Source organism: Zea mays, chromosome 6, assembly GCF_902167145.1.
Source record: "Zea mays cultivar B73 chromosome 6, Zm-B73-REFERENCE-NAM-5.0, whole genome shotgun sequence".
In the NCBI taxonomy this organism is placed as follows: Eukaryota; Viridiplantae; Streptophyta; class Magnoliopsida; order Poales; family Poaceae; genus Zea; species Zea mays.
Window position 1 is genome coordinate 166922670 of NC_050101.1, and position 20761 is coordinate 166943430.

At 52.6% G+C, this 20761-nt stretch overlaps 1 protein-coding gene and 1 pseudogene across 2 annotated transcripts; both read right to left on the reverse strand.

Annotated features, from left to right (window-relative positions):
* Positions 1 to 735: 735 nt before the first annotated feature.
* Positions 736 to 19862, reverse strand: LOC542102 (SET domain protein SDG111). 2 transcript variants are annotated; one of them, NM_001111735.3, is made up of 4 exons: positions 19657 to 19790; positions 3468 to 3666; positions 1568 to 3401; positions 736 to 1071 (listed from the first exon to the last, which is right to left on the reverse strand). In NM_001111735.3, exons 2-3 carry the CDS (start codon positions 3643 to 3645, stop codon positions 1621 to 1623), a joined length of 1959 nt encoding a protein of 652 aa, NP_001105205.2. In that variant the 5' UTR covers positions 3646 to 3666; positions 19657 to 19790; the 3' UTR covers positions 736 to 1071; positions 1568 to 1620. The 2 variants fall into 2 exon arrangements, with proteins under 2 accessions (NP_001105205.2, XP_008648289.1); XM_008650067.4 differs by having other exon boundaries at positions 745 to 1071; positions 1568 to 3666; positions 19657 to 19862.
* Positions 11107 to 11969, reverse strand: LOC109940227 (uncharacterized; annotated as a pseudogene).
* Positions 19863 to 20761: the final 899 nt, after the last annotated feature.

The window sequence follows — 20761 nt, forward strand, 5'->3', positions numbered from 1 at the left end:
TAACGACAATTTAATGACAATATAATGGAACATATAATGTGTTATGTAGTACTATCCTACTGTTACTACTTTATCTAAATATTTTTGGTGTGTTGAATAGATGGTTAAATGATGCTAGAAATTTTTTAATGGTATTTAGATGGATATACTTGACATTTGTTTAATATAATATTTTGATAGATATTTAATTTTTATGGGTATGGGTGACCCGTTGGGTAACTCATACCCATATGGGTATGAGTATGTGGGTAAATTCATACCCGTCAATGTATATGGTGACTCGATTAGATTATTTTTATATCGTGGGTATGTGTATGGGGTAGTAATACCGGTGAGTATTTACCCATTGCCATCTCTAATTTTGGTGACTGGTGATGTGAGAAGGACGGGCGTGCCCTGCGCCGTCGACGCCGCTGAAGGAGATGCGGTTTTCCCCCTCGTACATTCGGATATCGCTTTCAACTGACAGCGAAATCGGCTAATGTACAAACAAGCAACTGCTTCACCAGCAACGGGGTGAGGCGCAAATTTTCTGCCTCGTCATCGGAAGATGTCTGGCGCCCACGATGCCAGTAGCTGCACCTCTCGCTTCAAATTCCATTCGCCGACGCCCACAAGGCCACAACGAAACCAGTTCCAAATTGTATCAACTGCATCCCTACCTGGACATTCAGCATACACCTAAACATTGCTGAAAATATCGGCCACGATGCATCACATGAAACGAGCAAGGGAGGCAGAAAATTCGAGTCAAAAGCAACATAATCCTAAACCAGGATAATTTACATGACCAGATCCAAGGAGTCACGGTTAAACAACCAGGCGTCCAGAGCAAACAGGGATCATAACAAGTTTACACAGACCGGTGCAGCTGGTGGACAAGATTAGCAGAAGAAATACATCAATCCACACCCCCATAAATATTTGAACAAATGGTGGGAGAACGGCCACCATGCCGTGCAGGGCAACAGAAATTCTACAGTTTGACAACAACTTGCTGTCTTCACAGTACACATGGCAGCAATTGGAATCATCAGTCATACTCATATCATCCGGAGACTAAGAAAGGATCTGTAAAAGAAATAACAGGACAGCATGAGTAAGATGCCTGTCAGACAGATTTCACACACCAATAAAAAGTATACAAGTTAAAACTTAGTCAAAGGCATCATTTCATGAATGGCAGCTATAATGAGTCAGATAACTAGGACTTTCAGGAGCAACATGCTGTATACAAATACAATCAGCATTTGCAGTGCACCATGCAGGGTGGCTCTGTTTCAGGAACTAAACGGGAAACTTCCAAAGTTGCTCTTCACAGCTTTGTAATATGCTTTGAGTTCCATGCTGATGTTTTTAATTAAAAAAGGTACTACAAGTCTACAAATCTACAACAGTCCATAAACTACAAAAAGATATATTTATTTCTAAGCATTTCTATGTCTAGTTGGTGCCCAGACTGAAGCCAGATTGCATGATTCCATTATATATGTTGCTCATTTCGTTCATAGAAAGGAAGAAACACATATGTGATGAAAGAAATAAACCAATCTGGAAAAGAACCTACCTAGCTGAAAGTGGTTTGTATGATTAACCACAAAGAGCAAGGATCTTAACCCATCAAAATAGTCCACGGCAGTTTTGTGATCCACACATGCAGTTCTTCGTTCTACGAGAGCCTGAACCACTAGATTCAGCTCCAGCAACACCATAGTCATAAGTCAGTTCTGTCATGGGTGGAATATGTTTCAGTGCAAAGAACATTATATGTGGGTGTCCATCATCTCCATGATCATATTGAACAGGTTGCCAGAAGACATTGGGTGAGCAACTGTGGTTCATGAAACGGGAGACATTTCCCATGTTTTTTGCACTTATCTTGATAGGCAGTGGCTCAAATTCATCAGCCGATACATATGTGCTAGCTTCACCTAATAGTTCAGGTCCACAATTCCATTTTAAAGTCTTCTCACCAGGGCATACAGTTTGAAAAATGTAATCATCTTCGGTGTCATTCAAATTAACTTTGAGTTCATCAATGACCTCACCAGCATACTCACATATAAATGAACCAGCACGAACAGGTTCCCAGCAACGAAGACCCCAGCCTCGATTGGTGGTCCTGAAGACCTCAAAATGTAGCCTGGGCCCTTTTTGGGTCACTCTGTTCCGGCAATTTGTAGAACAGTTGCAAGATTCACCACATTCATAGATCATCGGTTTGCGGCATGACAATAATCCTAATGAACTGTAGGGTAAATCACCTCCATTATGTTGTCCACAAGCACAACTGGCATCACCGGGCAGGCAAACACTCTGGCATCCACAGCCCTGCAGCTTTTTCATAGAACTGAGAGGCCTCACGTATTTGACCTGGTTAGTATAGGTGAAATGTGCAGGTCCTTTCTCATGGTCAACCTCATTGACAAGAGAAACTGGAATAGTTTCAGCCTTAGATGACAGATCAGCTAGTAGAACCCTGCCTCTGGTAGCAGGATCATCTATCCATTTCTGAGTCATCTTCCATAATGCAGCTCCATCACGCTGTCCAGGTTCACGCAGCAGCTTGTACTTGAAGCAATTGATACCAGACCTTGTTTTCTCCTTCCAGGACTCATGAATTTTGTACAGGCCATCATATATGTAAATTTTCCCAGTTAGGCAAAATGGATCCTTGAAGCCACGTACAACCCTTATCTCATTCTTCCTATGCAAACTCCTCTCAAGAGCTAGGTTACCCCTCTCAAGCTTCTGGTCTTGCCTCTCCTCAGTATTCCTACTATTTCCCCCTTGACCACTGTATACCAGCACATCTGTGTCATCATCATCATTCTCATAACCTCCTGCGGAAACGATACATATGGCTACAGAATCCTCATCGTTTCCAAATTTACTAGTCATGTAATCAATGCCTCCCATACTAGGTGCATGCAATCCAATGACACACAGCTCCATCCTGAAATAGAAAATATCTCCTATTTCAACTCCAGGGACAGTTCCTACCCTCTTGCCCGAATTTGCCCTGATGTTACTTGCCATCATGATGGCACCAGCCTTCAGGTCTGCACGCCTGCTAGCGTCCTGTGTTTCATCCATCTGCAGATGTCTTCGCCGGAGTGCCTCAAAGGTCATGTGAACTGCTTCCACGATATCCCTGGGATCGGATGAAGCTGCCAGAAAGGCAAGCTCTTTGCCAGCAACAAAATTCTTGTAAGTGGGCTTAGGGCGCTTTAACTTACCATTTGAGCCATCACGACCAGAACCGGGAGGTCGGCCTCTCCTAGGCTTCCGTTCAGTTTGGTTACCCGAGTAAGGATCATCATCACCATCAAGTGATATGTTTGACCTTGTTTTGTATGCAGAGATAGGGGTGGCATCAATGGCACCATTAGCACTGGTGCCTGCATAAGAAACACCATTTGAAGTGGCACTGAAAGTAGTGAACGATCCAAAGGCAGGAAGGTTACCTGCACCAAACCCTGCTGAAAATTGACCAACCGGAGTGACACAGACCAATGGTGGTGTACTTGACTGATTAACATTGACTCCCATGGGGGCAGGGAACATTGGAGCTAACGATCTTAATGGTTTGGCATCTAGGAGCACCTGATTAGGATCAGGTATGAAATTCGAGGCCCTGTACATCTTAGATGTACAAAAAAAATCCTGCCAAATAAAACAAAATCTTAGTGAATTAATAGATAAATGAAAATCCTTAGTGGAGTAAGCAAAGACTGGAAGTAGAGTTAATCCTCAAGAGCATTGGAATAAGCAAGATTAATCTTTGAGCTGCATCCCAGGGGGGGAAATGTGTACTGGTGTAATCAGCACATGAGCTTCAAGTACTATTTACACTCCAGCATACTTTTATCAACATACCACTTTGCATAGTTTCTCAGTGCATGATGTGTTGGCAAAGTACTCTTAAACCAAATATTTGACAAATAGAAAACTTAAATTCCAATACAATTGCTGGATTTTTAACCCCTTACTACAGTTGCTATTTTCTATCATAAGTCATTATACTACCATTGATTATCACAAACTCTACGTAACACAAATTACTAGCCATTATGAACACATAATCTACAACCATGCCAAAACCAGACACATACAAGCAAACCTCTGCCCTTGTGGCCTTGTGCTATTCAATACGAATAGTCCTGAATCCTACCATCCAAACCAACAAGTGATAGCGGCAAGGGGATGTACCGAATATAGAACCATTAGTGAATTCAATGTGGTTAAGAGAGATCTTAAGGAGTGAAATATTTCCAAGCAATTAGCTAAGGATAGGTGCGCCTGGAGACTAGCAATCAACATACCCGAACCATGATCTTTGTCTTTTTTCTGTTTAACCTTAACTCTACACTCTTTCTTTTACACTTTCGGTGTCTTTTTTTTCTATCCTTGTTTCTTGGGGGTTTTATCTCTAGCCTACCCAAACTTGGTTGGGACAAAAGGCTATGTTGTCGTTGTTTTTTTGTAGTGAATTCAATGTGGTTATGGACTGTGGTCTCCACTGGTAGGCCTGTTCATAGTTTGGTTCCAAACCTTTCAACCCACCAGCTCAACCTGGACCAACCGCAATACAGGTTTCAAATGGGTTGGATTAAGTGATTAACCCATCCAGAAAACCATTGAACTCATCGACATCGCAGGCTGCACCATGAGCATGCTGACGATAGCAACGATCATGCCCACCAATCCACCATGGCGCTTATGTGCCGCACATGGTGCTGCTCATCAACAACACCATGTGGCGCAACCTCACCGCCTTCTGGCACTGCCGTTCCGTGGCCTTGACATCTTTGGCATCAATGAGAAGGCCAACAGCACCATGATCTTCAACGCGTTAGTCCTCTGCCAGGTGTTCAATGAGTCCAACACACGGGAGATCTAACAGAAGAATGTCTTCGCCGACATGCTATGGAACAAGCTGTCCAGCACTCAGCGACGAAGAAGGTCCTGACCATGGACCTCAGGGCGTTGCTCCACTGCTGCATCCTCTGGCCGAGCACTGACGACATGCAGCATGTGGGCTGCAACGATGCTGATGGAGGCAGTGGCAGTCAGGGAGAGCATGCCTTGGCGCTTGAAGACAGAGCATGTGGCCCTAGACGAAAAGCGGTCCCGCATGGGCGAGAGAGAGAACAAATCGACGAAGGGAGGTCGACAGCTGCATGAAGGATCAAGGATTTTGGAATCAAGGCGGCGGCTGCACAACTAGCATTACTGGACTCCATGATCATAGATATGACCCACATGCACTTGCTCCTAATTCAGCACAACAAATAGTTTTCTTATGGTTCAATCCACCTAACCCACCTAGAATCAACCCATGAATCAGTGAGCTCAGTGGTGGAGGTTGACGAACCAAAAGCATAAGAACTAAGCCTGATGCAAGTCACCGGCTTTTCCAATCCAATATGGTGATCATTCAATAGAGCCCCAATGCATAAAGGCCGTTTAGGATTGCATCTTTTTCGGCCGTGACCATTTGATCAATGAATCAAAAGGAATAGAATGGAGGTGCCCCCAGCCTGAATAGACAAAGGGAGTACACATGTACCATGGGTTCATCGTCGTACCATTCCATATTTGAACAGGACAACACATCGACGATGAGTAGGTGGGTGGAAAGCATCCTGGCATGACAGGACGAATAGGCGATGCTTGTTGCATCGTCTTTCGGGCCATTTTACTCGGTCGTTTTGTTTTAGTGGGTGACCGGGGTTTCTTTGTTGGCCAATCACGTAGAAAAGCCTTCTTGCCAGCATATTTGGCTAGCAATTGATCAAAAGTAGGGCCAACTTTTACCAGCCGACCATGTGTGGCATGTTGGCTTTGCCCTTGCATCTCTTTCCTTGCTTTGTGTGGAGGCTGACGCTTATGGCCATGGGTGGACTGTCTGGCTGAGTCAGCCGGACCGTCCGCATGAGCACCGGATCGTCCGCACCCAGGTGCCGGACAGTCTGCGATGCTCGAGTCAAGGAGTTTTGCTCGGCTGCTTGGTTGAGCTTGCCCCCCGGTGACTCCGGACTTGTTAGTCTTTCTGTCCGGAGCTTTCCGAGCAATCCCTTGTGATATTTTTGACGTGCAAGGATCGCCAATGATGGTGTTTTTGTCTTTGCCTTTATCGGCCACTTCGGACCGAACCAAGACCTTTTTGCATGTGGGTTCTATTGTATTGATAGGAAATGGTTGTGTGTCCACTTGCATCTCCTGAAAAGCCAACCGGCTCTCATATATGGTCGATTGTATCTATCGACAAAAAACATTACAATCATTGGTGGCATGGGAAAAAGAATTATGCCACTTACAATAAGCATGTCTCTTTAATTCATCCATAGGATGAATAGTATGAGTTAATTTAATGTTGTCATTTTTAGTAGCTCGTCAAATATCCTATCGCATTTGGCAACATTAAAGGTAAATTTAATCTCTTCTTGCCGATTCTTTTGAACCGGATGTAAGGAAGAACATGCAGAAGATTTGGCCTTTGTTGGCCAAACAAACTCAGCGGTATATACATATGCGGATTCATCATCTGAATTATCACGCTCTATTAGATGTATAGTACGGGCGGCCGATTTTGATGTCTCTTTAAATCGGATTTCACAGGCTAAAGCCCGCTGATACAGCTGAGCTATTGAAAAGAACTGGGTCCCATCTAATTTGTCTCTTAAGTAGGATAGCAACCCCTTAAAAGCTAACCATGCTAGCTCTTTGTCTGCGACATGGATCTGAAAGCATCGGTTTCTAGTGTCCCGGAACCTCCGGGTATAATCGTTAATCGATTCTTCGCATCCTTATCGAACTGAAGCTAAATCAGGTAGCTCTAACTCATATTCTTCGGAAAAGAAATGTTCGTGAAATTTACTCTCTAAATCATTCCAGGGATTAATGGAATTAGGAGGCAGGGCGGCGTACCATGCAAAAGCGGTACCAGTAAGGGATAAAGAAAATAAACGAACATGAAATGCTTCCCCATCGGCCAATTCGCCTAGGTGTGCTAGGAACTGGCCTATATGTTCGTGTGTGTTTCTCCCATTTTCACCAAAAAACTTAGAAAACTCTGGTATCCTTGCCCCTTGTGGATATGGGACAGTTGTCAAACCGGTGATCATATGGCTTCTGATATGATTGCCCCACTCTAGCTACACCAACTCCGATCCTATCTCGAAATAGTTCAGCCATCTCTTCCCTAATTTTCTCTATTGCGCCCGGTGGCAGACCACCGGACCCTAGGCTGTGGGGCTCATTCGATCGGGCATTGTTATGCCGACCTTCTTGCCGTGACCGATCGATAATGGTGATCGGCCTGTCATCGTATGGCGTGCTGTTGTCAATGGCGTTGAGCCCCCGAGAAGCTAGACCGCGGCTACGTAGCTCGTAGCCGCCGGCCGTCTTCTCCGGCGAGGAGTCCCTCAGCCGCAGGCTTAGAGAATAGAGAGATATAGGATTAGAGATAATATATTCCTTATTGCTTTGTCTCCTGCGTACAGGCCTATATATAGGCCACCGGTTGACCAACTAGGCAACCACTAATTAGGCAAGTGACTAATTGGAATTATCTCCCCTACAATTTAGGTCTATCAATTTAGCCACCAAATCAGTCACTTTCCTTTGCCATGCCTTCCTTGCGCGCGCTTTCCTTTGCCATGCCTTCCTTGCGCGCGCTGCTGCCAGCGCCCCCTGCGGCCTCTCGCTTTTGGCGCGCATAGGTGCGGCCCCACATGACATCTCTCTCCCCCTCGAGGTCCAGCTCGTCCTCGAGCTGAAAAGCCGGGTACTTGGCGCGGAACTCGTCGAGGTCCTCCCAGGTAGCCGAAGTTGCCGGTTCACCCTTCCAATGGACTAGCACCTGTTGAACACCACGCGCTAAGCGAGTGTGGTCCACCCGAACCGGTTCTGGAACAATAGCCCCATGATGGATGTCGGGCAGGGGCGGTGGAGCGGATGGAGGCGTCCCCACAAACTTCCTTAGGGTGCCCACATGGAATACGTCGTGAATGCGGGCCTGTGGAGGCAGCTCCAGGCGAACGGCGACGTCGTTGATGAGCTCGATGACGCGATATGGCCCCAGGAAGCGGGGTTTCAGCTTGCCCGATGTCTGTTGCGGCAGCGAGGACGGAGCGCACTGGCGTAGACGAAGGAGCGCCCAGTCGCCGACCGTGTAGGTCACTGGCCGGTGTTGCTTGTCATAGTGGCGCTTCTGTATTGCCTGTGCTTGCTCGAGTCGATAGCGGACATCGGCGAGGAAGGCCTCGCGCTCCTCCATGTCGTGTGCAACCGCAGCAACCCGCGTCTCACCAGGCTCATACGAGCGGATGGAAGGCGGGTCACGACCGTACACCACCCGGAACGGTGTCTCCCGTAGCGAGGACTGGTAGGCCGTGTTGTACATATATTCGGCCCATGGCAGCCAGCGAAGCCATTGTCGAGGACGGTCTCCGGTGAAGCAGCGGAGGTACATAATGATGACGCGGTTTGACGCCTCCGTCTGGCCGTCCGACTGGGGTGGAAGGCGGTCGACATGTGCAGCTTAGTGCCCATGAGCCGCATGAGCTCACGCCAGAACGTCGAGGTGAACACCGGGTCGCGGTCGGACACCATGGACTGTGGCACGCCATGGAGGCGCACAATGTCGGCGAAAAAGGCCTGCGCCACGGACTCGGCAGTGTACGGGTGGCCGAGGGCGATGAAGTGGCAGTACTTGCTGAAGCGGTCGACGACGGAGAGGATCACCGACTTCCCGTTGACACGGGGCAGTGCTTCCACGAAGTCGAGGCCGATGTCCGCCCAAACGACTGTGGGGATTGGTAGTGGCATGAGGAGACCTGTCGGGTGAAGATGCTCTGACTTGTACCGCTGGCAAGTGGTACATGCCCGCACAAGGTCTTGCACGACGCGACGCATGTTGGGGAAGTGGAAGACACAGCGGAGCCGGTGTAGCGTGCGTTGTACGCCCTCATGTCCATCGTCGTGGACCGCTGCCACAATCTCCTGCATAAGGGGCGAGGACGGTGGAATGTAGAGCCGCCTGTCGTAGAGGACCATGTTGTCGGTCACCGCCCAAGGAGCCGCGCGTGTGCCTGCGTTGATTTCGTCGTGGATGGCGGTCAGGGCCGGGTCAGTGGCCTGGGCGTGGCGGAGCCGGCTGATGAAGTCGAAGCGGGGCGCCGAGATCGCCTGGAGAGCCCCCGTGCTGTCCTCTTCGGTGTCGCGGCGGGAGAGGGTGTCGGCCACTGTGTTCGTTGCTCCCGACTTGTACTCGACGGAGAAGTCGAAACCGAGGAGCTTGCCCACCCAATGGTGCTGAGGAATGGTGGCCAGGCGCTGGTCGAGAAGGTACTTGAGGCTGTAGTGGTCCGTTTTGACGACGAAGCGGCACCCCCATAGGTATGGCCTCCAATGTCGTACGGCCAACACTAGCCCAATGAGTTCTCGCTCATAGGCCGCTAGGGAGCAATGGCGGGGCGCCACCGGTCGGCTGAAGAAGGCGATCGGGTGACCCTCCTGTATGAGTACGACCCCGAAGCCATAGGTAGAGTGTCGCACTCCACGACGAAGGGCTTGGTGAAGTCCGACAATGTCAGTACTGGTGCTGACGTCACGGCCCCTTTGAGGGCGCTGAAAGCGGTGGTCGCCTCATCGGTCCATGTGAACCCCTCTTTCTTCAGAACTGTCGTGAGGGGTGCTGCAACGGCGCCATAGTTGTGGACGAACTTGCGGTAGTAGCCCGCCAAGCCGAGGAAGCCACGCACGGCCCGCGCCGATCGCGGTTGGGGCCAGACGTGGATGGCCTGGACCTTTGCAGGGTCCATAGCGACGCCAGCCGCCGAGATGACGTGGCCGAGGTAGGCGACAGAGCCGACGCCAAACGAGCACTTGGACCTCTTCACAAAGAGGTTGTGCTGGCGCAGGGTGTCGAGGACGACGCGAAGGTGTCGTAGGTGGTCCGCCCACGAGGTGTTGTATATCAAAATGTCGTCAAAGAAGACAAGCACAAAATGGTGGAGCTAGGGGCGCAGTATGTCGTTCATCAGAGACTGGAATGTCGCGGGGGCGTTGCACAGCCCGAACGGCATCACCAAGAACTCGTAGAGGTCGTCGTGTGTGCGGAACGCTGTTTTATGGACGTCCTCTGGCCTCATCCGCACTTGGTGGTACCCCGACCGTAGGTCCAGCTTGGTGAAGAGGCACGCCCCATGAAGCTCGTCGAGAAGCTCGTCGACGACCGGGGTCGAGAATGCGTCCTTGACGGTGAGCGCGTTCAACGCTCGGTAATCAACGCAGAAACGCCACGACCCGTCCGGCTTCTTGACGAGGATGACCGGAGATGAGAACGCTGAGTCGCTGCGGCGGACGATGCCCTGCTCAATCATGGCGGCGCACTGCCACTCCAGTTCGTCCTTGTGAGCCGCAGGATACATGTACGGTCTTACCGCCACCGGAGAGGAACCGGGTTTGAGGATGATGTGGTGGTCGCGGCCCCGAGCTGGGGGTAGGCTGATCGGTTCGGCGAAGACGTCGGTGAAGGCGTTCAGCAACCCGTCGACGAGGTCGTCGTCCGCTGTGGCGGCGAGGAGAGCCGGCACGGATGGAGGGCCCACGCCACGCCAGCGGACGTCGTGTCCCTTCCACTAGAACGCCATGGTCCGGGCGTTGAAGTCTCAGACGATAGGTCCGAGTGTGGCCATCCAGTGCGTCCCGAGGACGACGTCGTACCCGGCTAGGGTCATCACAAAGAGGTCGACGCGGAACACCATGCCACTTACTTCGATCGAGGCCTGGCGAAGGACTCCCGGGCAGGCCACTCGCTCACCATTGGCCACTGTTGCCATGAGTCGTGGTCGCGGCTCGATGGTGAGCCCCGAGCGCCGCACAGCCGCTTCCCCAATGAAGCTGTGAGTCGATCCCGTGTCAATGAGCGCGATGAAAGTAGCGGCGCCGACGGCCACCTGCAGTTGTACAGTGTTGCAGACGGCCACCCCGGCGACGGCGTGCAGGGAGAACACCGGCGTCTCCGTGTTCTGATCATCTCCCGCGGCGGCATCGTCGGCGAGGTCCAACTCGACGCCCTGGATGTAGAAGATCCGCTTACAGACGCGGTTGTTCCCCCGCGTGTAGCTCTCGTTGCAGTTGAAGCAGAGGCCTTGCTGGCGGCGCTCTTATTGCTCCTGCCGGGACAGGCGCTTGCGCCCATCCGCCATGATCGCGGGCGAGGCTGCTTTGTCGGCCGATGGAGCAGGACAGGCGAGACGCGGTGCCGGGGCCGGCAGCAGGCCACGGGACGCGACCTTGGGAGGTGTCTGTGTATACTGCTCCCGGAGCTCCAGCTGGCGTGCCAGGCTCATGGCAGCCGCGAGGGACTGCGGGTTGTGGACCTGGACGTCGAGGCTGAGCGAAGGAAGGAGACCCCCCGTGAAGAGCTAGACCCGTTGCGCCTCGTCGAGGTGTCCTGCACGTGGGAGGAGCGCCTGGAAACGGTCCTGATAGTCCGCGACGGAGCCCGTGCGATGGCAATCAGCCAGCTCGAAGAGGGGCGGGTGCGGAGAGGGGGCCCGTAGCGCAGGTTGAGCAACTACTTGAATCGTCGCCACGATGGAGTACCCTCGTCCATCTGGACTTGGATATACCACATTTGCGCCCCGTCCTCCAAATTGTAGGAGGCCATCCAGACCTTCTCCTCCTCCATGATGCGCTCCTGATGAAAGTAGGATTCGCAGCGGTTGATGAAGCCTAGGGGATCGGTCTTACCATCGTACCGGGGAAAGTCTAGTTTCTGGAATCTCGGCGGTCTGTCATTATGGTGCTCGCCGGAGCCGATCTTGATGCCGGAGGAGGATGTGCGGTCGGCTGTGAGGTTGGCGATGGCCTGGGCATTGGCCGCGACGGACTCCTGCGGCGACTTGAGGGCCTCGGCGAGGGCCTTGAAGTCGTTGGCCTCGCTCATGGTTGGACCGCAGGATGCAACAGAGAATGCAGGCGAGGTCGGCGTGGCGGTTCGTGGTGGTGATGAGGCGGAGGTGGCGGCGGCTGGTGTGGAAGTGGGCCGGCCAGAGGATCACCGGGACCGTGATACCAGGTTGTCAAAGGCGTTGAGCCCCCGAGCAGCTGGACCGCGGCTACGTAGCTCGTAGCCGCCGGTTGTCTTCTCCGGCGAGGAGTCCCTCAGCCGCAGGCTTAGAGAATAGAGAGATAGAGGATTAGAGATAATATATTCCTTATTGCTTTGTCTCCTGCGTACAGGCCTATATAGGCCACCGGTTGACCAACTAGGCAACCACTAATTAGGCAAGTGACTAATTGGAATTATCTCCCCTACAATTTAGGTCTATCAATTTAGCCAACAAATCAGTCACTTTCCTTTGCCATGCCTTCCTTGCGCGCGCTGCTGCCAGCGCCCCTGCGGCCTCTCACTTTTGGCGCGCATAGGTGCGGCCCCACATGACAGCTGTGGTTTAAATATGTAGGGGGCGGAACGTACTGCTGCTGTGGTGTGTAATAATTTGGTGCATAGTGTGCGACAGTAGGTTCTACGTATGCGTATCTGGTCTGTCCGGTGGTACATTCGAACTGGTCGGTTGTGTTCGCTATTATTGGGGCGCCACGCGGTAGCCATGGTGCGGTCCCAGACTGTCCGGCAGGGAAAGCCGGACGGTCTGCGTAAGGGTCGGACTGTCCGGGCAAAAGCTCGGACGGTCTGACCGTGTCCAGGGGCGCCGATGTGCCAAGCAGGGACGGCGGTGGTGGCCCCTGGATATGAGTTCAACGGCATACCATATAATGGTTGGGGCTGTGAATCCCCATTTGTCGCCGATGTATTAGATATAGACATCCTGTTACTAGTTTCATATGATGGAAAACTAGGAGCAACAGATCTCTCCAACGTACGCGTTAATTTTCTAATCGATTCTTCTAACCCTCCAATTTGTTGTTTCATTTGATTCTGCTGGTGATCTACATATTGTTTAATAAATTGGATGTCGTGGGGTTTACTTACGTTGGGGACTTGAAGCGAAGACAGAAGAGACGCGGCGTCGGTCTCTCCATGTTTGACAACTTTCTGGTGGCGATCCACCGTGTATTGTGACAAGAATTTCTCCTTCGCTTGACGCATGTAGTCCTCGTATTGCTGTTGCTCATCGGCCATCAGACTTTCAACAGCCAGTGTCAAGGACACCAAATCCCCGACTGGCCGGACCCCGGCTACGTAACTCGTAGCCGCTGTCCGTCACGCCGGCGAGGTTATACCCCTCAGTCGTCGGTTTGTAGAGAAGAGAGAGAGATTAGGACTGACTTATTGCTTATTCCAAATGATCTCTCGTACATGCTTATATAGCCACAGAGGGGGCAGCTATAAGGAAATAACTAACAAGGAAACAACTAGTAAGGAAATAACTAACAAGGTAACAACTCACAAGGAAATAACTAACAAGGAAACGACTAATAAGGAAATAACTAACACAGGAAACAACTAATTAGGTGGCTAACTTTCCTTCTAGCCACTTGCCTTCCCTTCCTGTGTCCTGGCTGCGCGCTCTGTTCCCCTGCGCACATCACGCGCGCGCCTGGCGTATGTGCGCCCGCACATCACATCTCTCCCGCCGTCGAAGACCAGCTCGTCCTCGAGCTGGAAATCAGGAAAGCGAGCGCGAAAGTCGTCGTAGTCCTCCCAGCTTGCTGACGCGGCTGGCTCACCTTGCCACTGGACCAATAGCTGGCGAATCCCACGAGCCAGGCGCCCGGCTGTGACCACTGCTGGCACGGGCACCACAGCGCCGTTGTGCGTGGGGGGTAATGCCGGGGGTGTTGCCGGTGGTGTGCCGACGAACTTCTTGAGCACTCCAACATGGAACACATCATGGAGGCGGGCCCCTGGCGGAAGCTCGAGCCGGACAGCCACGACGTTGATGATCTCCAGGACGCGATACGGTCCAACGAACCGTGGCTTGAGCTTGCCGGTGGAGGTCCGTGGTAGTGATGCTGTCGGGCGTTACCGGAGTCGTAGTAGTGCCCAGTCCCCAACTTGGTACTCCACCGGACGGTGGTGCTGATCATAGACACGCTTTTGGACCGCCTGGGCCTGTTTGTGCGGTCCTCCATCTCTTGTGCAACAGCTGCCACACGCGTCTCACCAGGCTCATAAGAGCGGATGGAGGGCGGGTCGTGGCCATAGACCACGCGGAACGGCGTCTCCCGGAGCGACGATTGGAAAGCCGTGTTGTAGGTGTACTCGGCCCACGGAAGCCAGCGAAGCCACTGCCGAGGACGATCGCCTGTGAAACAACGGAGGTACATGACGATTACCCTGTTGGCGGCCTCCGTCTGTCCATCCGTTTGCGGGTGAAAAGCCGACGACATGAAGAGCTTGGTGCCAGTGAGCCGCATGAGCTCGGTCCAGAATGTCGACGTGAACACCGGGTCGCGGTCCGAGACGATGGATTGCGGCACACCATGAAGGAGGACGATGTCGCTGAAGAACGCTTGGGCGACGGACTCGGCGGTGTAGGGGTGTGCTAACGGGATGAAGTGGCAGTACTTGCTGAAGCAGTCGACGACGGAGAGGATTATTGTCTTGCCCTGCACCCGGGGCAGTGCTTCAATGAAATCGATGCCGATGTCGGCCCACACGCTGGACGGAATGGGCAGTGGCTGGAGCAGCCCGGCCGACCTCAGGTGGTCAGTCTTGTACCTCTGACATGTGGCGCACGCCTTCACAAAGTCCTGCACCACACGACGCATGTTGGGGAAATGAAAATCACGCCGCAGGCGGTGCAGCGTGCGATGAACGCCTTCATGGCCGTCATCGTGGACCGCGGCCAGGATTTCCTGAAGTAGTGGCGATGCTGGCGGGATGTAGAGGCGCCCCTCCAGGGCGACCATGCCGTCGGTGATGGTCCACGGCGCCGTGCGGGTCCCCGCCCGGAGCTCATCGTGGACGGCTACCAGCGCCGGGTCGGTGGCCTGGGCATGGCGGAGGCGCTCGATGAAGTCGAACCGGGGCGCTAAGATGGCCAGCAGCTCTCCTTCCTCGTTGTCGCGGCGGGATAGGGCGTCGGCGACAGTATTCGTGGCCCTGGAGCGGTACTCCACTGTGAAATCGAAGCCCAAGAGCTTGCCGACCCAGTGGTGCTGCGGAATCGTGGCGAGGCGCTGGTCGAGGAGGTATTTCAAGTTGTAGTGGTGCGTCTTGACGAGGAAGCGGCGCCCCCATAGGTATGGCCTCCAATGTCGAACCGCCTGGACCATGCCAATGAGCTCTCGCTCGTAGGTGGCCAGCGCGCGGTGGCGCGGCGCTACTGGCCGGCTGAAGTATGCCACCGGGTGTCCCTCCTGGACCCGGACCGCCCCAAAGCCGATGGTTGACGCGTCGCATTCGACGACGAACAGCTTGGCGAAGTCGGGCATGGCGAGGACTGGTGCCGAAGTGACCGCCGCTTTGAGCGCGGAGAACGTCGTGGCCGCTGCATCATCCCAAGTGAAACTGTCCTTCTTGAGCAACGCCGTCAGGGGCGCGGCCACCGTGCCATAGTTATGTACGAACTTGCGGTAGTACCCCGCGAGACCGAGGAAGCCACAGACGGCACGGGCGGATCGCGGCGGCGGCCAATCATGGATGGCTTGCACCTTGACGGGATCCATGGCGACGCCCGCCGCAGAGATAACGTGGCCGAGGTAGGCGACGACGGAGACCCCGAAGGAACATTTAGTGCGCTTGACGAAGAGCTGGTGACGGCGCAGTTCTTCCAGGACAGCACGCAGGTGCCGGAGGTGATCTGCCCAAGTCCTGTTGTAGATCAAAATATCGTCAAAAAATACGAGGACGAAGCGACGGAGGAACGGCCTCAGGACGTCGTTCATGAGGGCTTGGAATGTGGCCGGCGCGTTGCAGAGTCCGAACGCCATGACCAGGAACACATATAGGCTGTCATGCGTGCGGAACGACGTCTTGTGGATGTCCTCGGGTCGCATGCGGACCTGGTGGTATCCCGACCGTAGGTCGAGCTTGGAGAAAAATTTGGCGCCGTTGAGCTCATCCAATAGCTCGTCCACCACCGGGATCGGGAAGGCGTCCTTGACCGTCATGGCGTTCAGGGCCCGGTAGTCGACGCAGAAGCGCCAGGATCCATCGGCCTTCTTGACAAGGAGGACCGGCGACGAAAACGGGGAGTCGCTGCGTCGGACGATCCCTTGTTCCATCATGGCTGCACACTACCGCTCCAACTCATCTTTGTGGGCAGCTGGGTACCGATAGGGGCGCACGGCGACCGGCTGTGCATCGGGCTTCAGCAGGATGCGGTGATCATGTGCGCGCTTGGGGGGCAGTCCCGTTGGAGTGGCGAAGACCCTAGCAAACGCTCTGAGGAGAGCATCCAAGAGCGATTCTTCAGCGGACAAGGCGCACACCGCCGGGCCCGACGTCGTGGATAGGCCCGCCCATGAGATGGTGTGGCCCCCTCGCTGGAAGGACATGCGCCTGTTGGCCAGGTCCCAGACAATGGGTCCCAACGCGCCGAGCCATTTGGTGCCGAGGACGATGTCGTACCCGGCCAAGGGCATGACGAACAGCTCCGCCGGGAACGCAACACCAGCGATGATTAGTGGGGCTTTGCGGATGACGCCGGCGCAGGTGATCTTCTCACCATTGGCCACCATGGTCGTTAGGCGGGGACGTTGTTGGAGCGGAAGACCCGTTCGCCGAGCGGCTTCTTCGGAGATGAAATTGTGGGTGCTGCCGGAGTCGAGGAGGGCTACGAGCTGGGCGGCCCCTAGTGTGACCGCGAGCTGCGTGGTGTCCGTCATGGACACCCTAGCCACCGCCTGCAGCGAGAAGCAGGGGCGTCCCTGTCCCCGTCGTCGGTGACGGGTTCGGTGTCATCAATCTCAACCCCGTCCACGAAGAAAATCCGCTTGCAAAACCTGTTATGGCCACGAGAATACTTTTCGTCACAGTTAAAACAAAGGCCAAGGCGACGTCGTTCCGCCTGCTCCGCCGTAGAGAGGCGCCGCTGGTTGCCCTCGCGTCGTCCCTGGTCGTTACCCGCCGGCGGGTTTGGAAGAGCCAACTGCTGGGGTGGCGCGGCCGGAGCGGTTCGAGGCGGCGGTGGCGGAAGTAGATCGTGCGCTCCCTGTCGTACCGGCGGTCGCTCGAGCTCCATGAGCTCCACTTGCCGCGCCAGGCTCATCGCAGCGGCGAGCGTGGTCTGATTATGGATGCGCACCGCATGACTGAGAGGCGGGAGGAGGCCTCCGGTGAAGAGTTGCACTCGTTGAGCTTCGTCCAGCCGACCGGCACGGGGCAGGAGCGTCTGGAAACGATTAGAGTACTCCTCCACAGATCTGGTGCGCCGGCACTCCGAAAGTTCGAACAGCGGCGCGAAACGGAGTGGAGGTCCGAACCTCTCATTCAGGAAGTCTTTGAATCGACCCCATGACGGGGCACCATCATCTTCTTCAAGCTGGCTGTACCACAGCTGCGCGACGTCGTCCAGATGGTATGATGCCATCCGAACACGTTCCTCCCCCAAGGTGCGATGATGCCGGAAGTATGAGTCACATTTGTTGATGAACAGCATCGGATCGACGGAGCCGTCGAAGCGGGGGAAGTCCCACTTGCGGTGCTGGATGTACGGATCGTGGTCGCGCTGCCCCTCGGGTCGCCGACCGTGGCCCCCGTTGTCCGAGGCCAACGCGGACTTGTCCTTCATGGCCGCCATGTCGAACTGCAGCGTGTTGACGTCCGTGCGGAGTGCTCGCAACTCAGCGAGGACGTCGGCAATGGTGGGCTCGGCCATGGCTGTGGTGGAGGCTGGGGAAGGTGGTGGCGTTGGCGGCTGCTGGGCGTGGTTGGAGCGGGTGGGTGAGGATCGACGAGACCGTGATACCAGGTTGTCAAGGACACCAAATCCCCGACTGGCCGGACCCCGGCTACGTAACTCGTAGCCGTTGTCCGTCACGCCGGCGAGGTTATACCCCTCAGCCGTCAGTTTGTAGAGAAGAGAGGGAGATTAGGACTGACTTATTGCTTATTCCAAATGATCTCTCGTACATGCTTATATAGCCACAGAGGGGGCAGCTATAAGGAAATAACTAACAAGGAAACAACTAGTAAGGAAATAACTAACAAGGTAACAACTCACAAGGAAATAACTAGCAAGGAAACGACTAATAAGGAAATAACTAACACAGGAAACAACTAATTAGGTGGCTAACTTTCCTTCTAACCACTTGCCTTCCCTTCCTGTGTCCTGGCTGCGCGCTCTGTTCCCCTGCGCACATCACGCGCGCGCCTGGCGTATGTGCGCCCGCACATCACAGCCAACTTCAGGATATTGTCCGGGGAGATATCGGTGTGATCTTTAGAACCGGACATTTGAGGGCTTGATTTTTAGTAGATCTAGACACCTTTCCCCAGCGGAGTCGCCAAAAAGTGTGTTGGCGCCGATCCGGACGCCAAACACTAGAAAGGACCGTCTGGTGGTGCTCTTTGCGGAGGTGTGGACGGTCCGCGGCACAGGGTCGGACGGTCCGCGACCTGACGCAGGAGCGACTCCTCCTCTACGTACGTCCGGACGGTCCGCGCATGGGGCTCAGACGGTCTGCGATTGCGCAGAGGGTTTTCTTCTTCGCAGCAGACCTGGATCTCGCCTCCCGGGAGGGACCCCGTCGGGGAGGAGAGATCGTAGGGTGTGTCAGGCGTCGGCAAGCCACCCAAGACGCCTCTAGTCGACGTAGAGCCAAAGAGAGGTGGAGATTTGAGGTAGAGGGAGACTAAACTAGGGCTAAACTAGAACTACTCCTAATGCATAAGGTAAAAACGAGAAATAGACTTGATTTGATCGATTGTGGGGGGTTCAATCGGCCATAGCCCTTCATCTATATAAATGGGGAGGTCTGGATCCGCTACAATTCGTTTTCCGTGCTAATCCTGCGGTTTTAGCTAACAAATCCCGCGAGAAACTCGGAACCCTAACTGATTCTGCGCACGTGCGGACCGTCCGCACCACCACCGCGGACCGTCCGGCCTCAAGGCCGGACCGTCTGCGAGGACGTTTTGTGTGCTCAACACTCAGCAGGTTGGGCTGGTTTTGACACCAACAGCGCTGGAAACCGTGAGTGAACAGGCCTACACATTGGAACCAGGGTGTCGATGAAGTCCGAAGTTGGCAGGTGATCAGCGGAGAATTTGAAAACAGTTTAATTGAGTGGGAGATGAAATAGAGTGTACTGGCATCATAGCTTACTCAATGGAATGGTCATTTGGATGCTTTCAGTCCAGATGGGGCATGATTTTCACCGGGAGAAGTTTGGTACAAGATAGAAATCATGGGTTTATAATTTCAAGAAGGTAGAGATCAAACAGCTGCAAAATTCTCGCTGGCATGGTTCCATCAGAGATTCTAACCCAGGGGAAGATATCATAATCCCCAAAAAATCGAACAGCCTCATTACCTCAATGTTGACTGGCCATAGACAGGGCGAACCCAGTAAAGGACATGGGTGTAAAGTGTAACCACCCAACAGTGTTTGGAGCCATAATACATGTATACACTTTGTAACCGGATCGGATCAGATCCGGATACAAATAATTAGGGTTTGGGTGCTCGGTTCCGTACAGCAGGAATAGACGAGGGTTGCGCGTACCTGGTGGGTGCTCGCCGGCGAAGGTTCCGAATATGCGGACCTTGGCACGTAGGTCGGCGGTGGCGGCGGCGGCCGGCCAGTCGTTGCGACGCGAGACGGCGAGAGGCACGGGAGAACCGAGTGTGTTTGCCGGGGGAACTGGGATGGAGAACAAATGGCAGGGGAGCTCAATTTTGCTATTATTGTTTGGGTCAATTAGTTGTGTCATTATACTATTTTTGGTTTTGATATATGTCATTGAACTTTTTTGACCGGTTACTTTGACAACGACTGCTATGCAAACAATCCTCTTGGCGGTTTTCAATTTTTTAATCGGTTTGTATTCACAAATTCAAATAAATCAGTTATCAGAGATATATCGGTGATAAAACAGGAATTTACATCTTTTTATCTTTTACCTGTTTTTTAATTTTTTGTTCAAAAATTAATTTTAAGAAAAACAAATCATCAGTTTCGGGAAACTTCAGTTTCGGGAAACTGATTGGTTTCCCACCGAAAACCGTTGATTTTGTTTTTCTTAGTTAGGATGGACAATACAAAAATACGCATACCTGCCGATGAACATAATTCAGCAAAATCGGTATAAAATAACGTATTCCAAATCTAAGAAAAAAAATTAATGGCAACGGTACCAGTCAAAAAAGTTCAATGGTATATATCAAAACCATAAAAAGTATAATGGCACACAACTAATTAACCATTATTATTTATAGACTTTGTTGGTTTACCATCCGGTCTATAACTTCAAATGGTCCTACGAGTCATAGACACGGATGACTTAGGGTGTGTTTATTTCCCTCCTAGATCATATTAGCTGGATTATGATGAAAATGTAGCAGGGTAAAATATCACTTTATGGCCGCAAATAAACTAAAATAAGCTAGTATTGGGTAACTTATTTCAGCTTATTTATGATCTTAGAGTAATATTTTACTCTTCTACATTTTCACCATAATCCAACTTATATAATCTAGTAGATAGGCAAATAGGACCTTAATAATTGAAAGATAAAAGTGAGTGATAAAATAGCAATTTTTATATTTGACCATTTGGCGGTCACTTATTTATTCACTAGTTTTACCGAGCAGCTATCATAAAAAAATAG

Coding starts and splice junctions, on each gene's coding strand:
- LOC542102 (XM_008650067.4), bottom strand. CDS start 3,645: ATGTACAGGGCCTCGAATTTCATACCTGATCCTAATCAGGTGCTCCTA.